At 36.6% G+C, this 5,367-nt stretch overlaps 1 protein-coding gene across 1 annotated transcript; it reads right to left on the bottom strand.

The window, feature by feature from the left end:
• Positions 1-2,673: 2,673 nt before the first annotated feature.
• On the bottom strand, positions 2,674-4,638 carry LOC105665991 (basic proline-rich protein). Its single transcript, XM_012311012.2, has 2 exons — positions 4,536-4,638; positions 2,674-4,217 (listed from the first exon to the last, which is right to left on the bottom strand). Exons 1-2 carry the CDS (start codon positions 4,540-4,542, stop codon positions 2,794-2,796), a joined length of 1,431 nt encoding a protein of 476 aa, XP_012166402.2. The 5' UTR covers positions 4,543-4,638; the 3' UTR covers positions 2,674-2,793.
• Positions 4,639-5,367: the final 729 nt, after the last annotated feature.

Below are 5,367 nucleotides of genomic sequence, written 5' to 3'. Positions count from 1 at the left end.
GAAATGTACATGCACGATGCGCATGCGTTATTTCCCACAATAGCTATCTTCAGAGTGATTCTCACGAAAACCAGAATTGTGCGTTATTTAAATAATATTTTGAATAAATTCTCTGAATAGAAGTTACAGATAGAAAGAACGAGATTATTCGGGAATTTTTTTAATCAAAAACGTATTGCGTACATTTATTGATTGTTTGATCGTTATCATAATTTTCTTATTCAATAAAAAGATATTACACCTAAAAATATTTTAATGCATCATCGTGAAATAATTTGCGTTATAATAGAATATACTGTGAACCTATGTGTGAAATTAAAATCATATATCATACATAATTAAGTACATAAATATTTATTCTCGCTTATATACAGTTACAAATGTGAAATTCTAAATACGTACGTGAATACTTGAAATCGAAAGATCGTAACATTTTAATAATTTCATTTTAAATTTATTAAACTTAATTATTAACTGATTTCTACAGTATTATGTAAACAAAACTCAACAAGAGTTATAATGTAAATATATTATGAAATGCTGCATGTATATATTGTATAACCGCTAAAAAATTCCACCAAATGTCCAAATTGGACAAATTGTGAATTTTAATAAATAAATAAAAAAAACAGTTGAGAAAGAGTTGTGCCTGCCAGTATATATTGTATATCAAATATCATAAGAATTTATTGCAAACAACAAAAAGATATTAAATTTTCTAAAAATAGCTATTTAATGATAAAAATAATAAGAATATACCATGAGTATATAATTATCGCACAGTTAAATACAATTGCAAACATTCGAGTACAATTTGTCGATTTCATTTATAAGACATAAAAGATGTGATTTTTCATTGATACAACGATTTATTTTTTGTTTTACTATTTGGTAAATAAGTTTGAGATAAACTTTAAATAGATACGTGTACTATTTATTAGATCAAATTTCGTTATACTGTTTCCTTTTCTTTTCTTTCTTTTCACTTTTCATCTTTCAAGTAGATTACACTTTACAAGACTCCATACAAAACGGTTTCCGTTAAATAAGGCAGATCCAATAATGATTGATACTTTTAATAAATTAAAAATTTAGTTTATTCGTCAATATTAATATTTTAATAAAATTTTAACTTGAGTTCCATTAAAATTCGTTAGTGTTATACTTTCTTAGGTGTATTTTCGAGCTATCGCGGGGAGACGCGGTCGCGAGAATACGCGTCAACGGGAGTCGTAAATTCCCGTTACGATTGCAATAATCGACACCACGAATAGTTCGATCCCCTGATTTCCGTTAGGATAATAGGGGTGATTCAGTTAGTATAACACTGTGGTTCACAGAGTTAAAGTATATATTTCCAACACTTAGTCTACACGATTAAATAGATATAAATAATTAACAACTTATCGCACGAAAATAATATAGATGTGTAGAATATAGAGCAAGGCTCTTACAATTGAATTTAGTCTATTAGTGGACGTAGCACTGTAGGATACTTAATAGAATAAGTGAATGTTCGACAATGTCGCGGACTTGGATTACGTTCCGTTGGCGTTATATTTAGAGTTAGAAGTTAGGCGTTAGATTTTTGACTCGTAGGAAAACTCGGAACTGGAGGCACTGTGAGATCCATAGGAACTCTCGGCCTTGTAGGCACGTTGAGAGCCGAAGCAAAACTCTAAAGTTTTATCTAATGTGATTACGGAGGAAAGCTCGGTATGGGTGTGCCCTTTGAACGAAGAACGCGGATTCGTTGCTTACATTTTTAGTTAGGAAAGTGAGGGCAATGATCCGCGATGCTGATTGGTTATGACCAATGTTGGGAAGGAAGATAGAAGGAAGAAGCCCCCTACCAACGTGGGCCCTAGGCGACATTGTTTATGGGAAAACTCGAATTTTCCGTTAGATAGATCTCCGCTTTCTCCGTAATTCTTAAGAGCGCGTACTAAACCCAAGGACCTTTCTAAAAGCCGGCTGAAAACACTTCTAGGAATAGGGCGATGAACTTCTTTCCGGGCAAACAGCTTAACCTCATGTATATGTGCGAACAATGACTTTAGGAGTTCAAGTCTATGGTGGGTCCTTGGGCTTATTGAGGGTTTAAAGGACGGCACGTAGACCGTTGGCTGTCAAGCCGCGCGGGATGGAATGTAGATGTCTTGCGCGGCGTAACATTAGGTAAATATTTTGTGATGTGTTTCTACAACGTTTTTCCTATCGAATTCATTAAGTTTTCAATTTATAAAGTTCAGATTATGATGCAATTTCGAAAGACGGGATTAAATTACATCTAAAATATTTTGTGCAAATTTTTATTAACTTGTACAAATTTTTTACGAATCGTATTTCAATGTTTCAAAAAAGTTGAAAACAGTTGAAAATCAATGATCCTACGGTACTATTATAAATGAACACATTGAATAGAACTATTAAGTCGCTTGTATTAAACGACAAATGAAATTTGGCATTTATTAGTGTCTATGAATTCTAATACTCCTAATTCTTAATATCATGGATTTTAAAAAATAAGTAGTAAATTCCAAAAAGATTAAAATAATTAATCGAAATAATTATCTATTCGTACTTTCCCTTATTTTCTCATAATGCTGAATATAAATTAAAATTTGTGTCATGAAAACGAAAGACTTGAGAAATAAATAAAATGTACAGAAATAAATTCAGAAATATTTATTGCAGTTCAACTATATTGAATATATTTTGAATACATAATTTTTGTCAAACACACTAAGAATTTCAGTGACATTGAACAACTTCTTTTAATCATAAGATTGGTTATTCTTCGTATCTTGGAAATATGGGCCCATCAAAAGGGGAATGAGGATAGGGGGGATAGTGTGGTATTGGGGGAAGGCCCGGCCGGTGTGGTGGACCGGGTGGGTGGTGCGGTGAACTGGGTGGGTGGTGTGGTGGACCGGGTGGGCGGTGAGGTGGACCGGGAGGGCGGTGAGGTGGACCGGGAGGGTGGTGTGGTGGACCGGGTGGGTGGTGTGGTGGACCGGGAGGGTGGTGTGGTGGACCGGGTGGGTGGTGTGGTGGACCGGGTGGGTGGTGAGGTGGACCGGGTGGGTGGTGTGGTGGACCGGGTGGGTGGTGTGGTGGACCGGGTGGGTGGTGTGGTGGGCCGGGTGGGTGATGTGGTGGACCGGGTGGGTGGTGTGGTGGACCGGGTGGGTGGTGTGGTGGGCCGGGTGGGTGATGTGGTGGACCGGGTGGGTGGTGTGGTGGACCGGGTGGGTGGTGTGGTGGACCTGGTGGGCGGTGTGGTGGACCGGGTGGGTGGTGTGGTGGACCAGGTGGGCGGTGTGGTGGAAGGGGTCGGTCGTGTGGTTTATGGTGTGGGCGATGTGGAGGGAAATCAGGATTCGGTCGACGAGATGGCCTTGGACTGACAGATGGAGTTGGTCTTGAAGGATGGGATGGTCTAGTAGGGTGAGGTGGTCTTGAAGAGTGGTGTGGTCTAGTAGGGTGAGGTGGTCTTGGAGGACGGGATGGTCCATCAGTAGAGTCAGTTGGTCTTGAAGGGTGGTGTGGTCTAGTAGGGTGAGGTGGTCTTGGAGGACGGGATGGTCCATCAGTAGAGTCAGTTGGTCTTGAAGGAGGGGATGGTCTAGTAGGGTGAGGTGGTCTTGGAGGACGGGATGGTCCATCAGTAGAGTCAGTTGGTCTTGAAGGAGGGGGTGGTCTAGTAGGGTGAGGTGGTCTTGGAGGACGGGATGGTCCATCAGTAGAGTCAGTTGGTCTTGAAGGAGGGGGTGGTCTAGTAGGGTGAGATGGTCTTGGAGGACGGGATGGTTCATCAGTAGGAGTTTGTGAAGGGTTGAGTGGAGATGGTTCAGAACTACTTGGTCGTGGCGGACGGGGTGATGCAGTAGCACTGTCTTCAACAAATTCAGTTGGTTGTGGAGAGCGAGATGTCACCGTAGAACGGGCTGTTGAAGAATGTGGTGGTCTTGAATGCTGACGTTTACATTCTGCATGCTCTTTTGGCCAATCGCATACTCTTAAATCCGAATTATATTCCAGTCCTTCACTACATTCCATTAACTGCGGTACGCCTGCATTGCAGAAATAGTAGGTGGAGCAGTCATCTGGATTCGGAAACAAGGCAATATCCTCTCCGTCCCTATTTGGACATTGTGGTGGGATGGCAGAAGCAAACGTCACCAAAAGTGTGGCAAATATTGCCACGAACGTTGCTATAATGATTATCAGATGATTTTAATTAATATCGTATCTAGTAATTTAATAATTAAGTTAAAAATATCGGCAAAATCTTTATATAAAATGAAAAATGTTATGACAAGATGAAAATTCTGTTTCTGTATGTATATGTCTATGTATATGCATTTTCTTGTATAATATAATAAAGAAGAAGATTTTATAGATGAGAATTAAATAATGTCGAACGTGTAAATAAGAAAAATATTTTCACTAAAATTAATATGTTCCATTGCACTTCTTCCGATCAATCTTAACGTGAACAATTTTATTGGAGATTATTACAACTATCTTACCTTTCATTTTTGCCTTTGAAAGCGCACAATTTCGTCGTGTATTCTATTCCTTCTTACTATTGTTATGACGATCAGATTTGTCTTTCTCTTTATATATTCTACATAAGTATTTTTAATAGATTATCAGCAAGCAAATACTTGTTTATCAATCATAATTATCATCATATCGTGATAAGTCTAACGAAGAAAAAATTAGCTACTACATGAATCGTTGGAACGTAACGTTATTAAGTGTCAATATTGTCTGCTAATCATATCGATTTCCTTCTCAGAGAAAGTTTGAGATAGTGATTTCAGAAATTATTTAGAATCACTTCTAATTGAATTAATATCTAATTCTAGTGTAACATTAATATACCAGTTTGTATATTAAAGCATAAAATACTTTATGTATTCAAAATATATAAAAGTTAATCAATTAATTAATCAAATATAATAACAATTTGTTCTTCATTGAAAGTAATTTTCAACGCTTGAAGAAACAAACATCAAATATATCGAACGAAACATCGGCATAAATTTTGTTTTTTAAAGGAATTTAATTAAATTAATAATGTTTTTAAGAGAAACAAAGATCTTGAAATATTATTTTAAACTGAAATTATATTTTTATTTGAAGGTATTTTCAAGCAGAGAATGTTTCTCATAATTCTTCTCATATAACTACTTTTATTATCTTCAGTTGATAAAAGTGAGGAATTATTCTACATTAATTCATCAGAAAAAAAATGAAATAACAATAAACTATTATAAAGAATAAATAGAACATAAAACTGTAACCAAATAAAGAAAAGATACAACAAGGTTGTTAAATACATTGGTAAAACTTATC

This window comes from Bombus terrestris, chromosome 1 (genome assembly GCF_910591885.1).
Source record: "Bombus terrestris chromosome 1, iyBomTerr1.2, whole genome shotgun sequence".
Lineage (NCBI taxonomy): Eukaryota > Metazoa > Arthropoda > Insecta > Hymenoptera > Apidae > Bombus > Bombus terrestris.
Note: the sequence above shows the minus strand (reverse complement) of the source record. Positions and strands in the feature narration are given on the sequence as shown.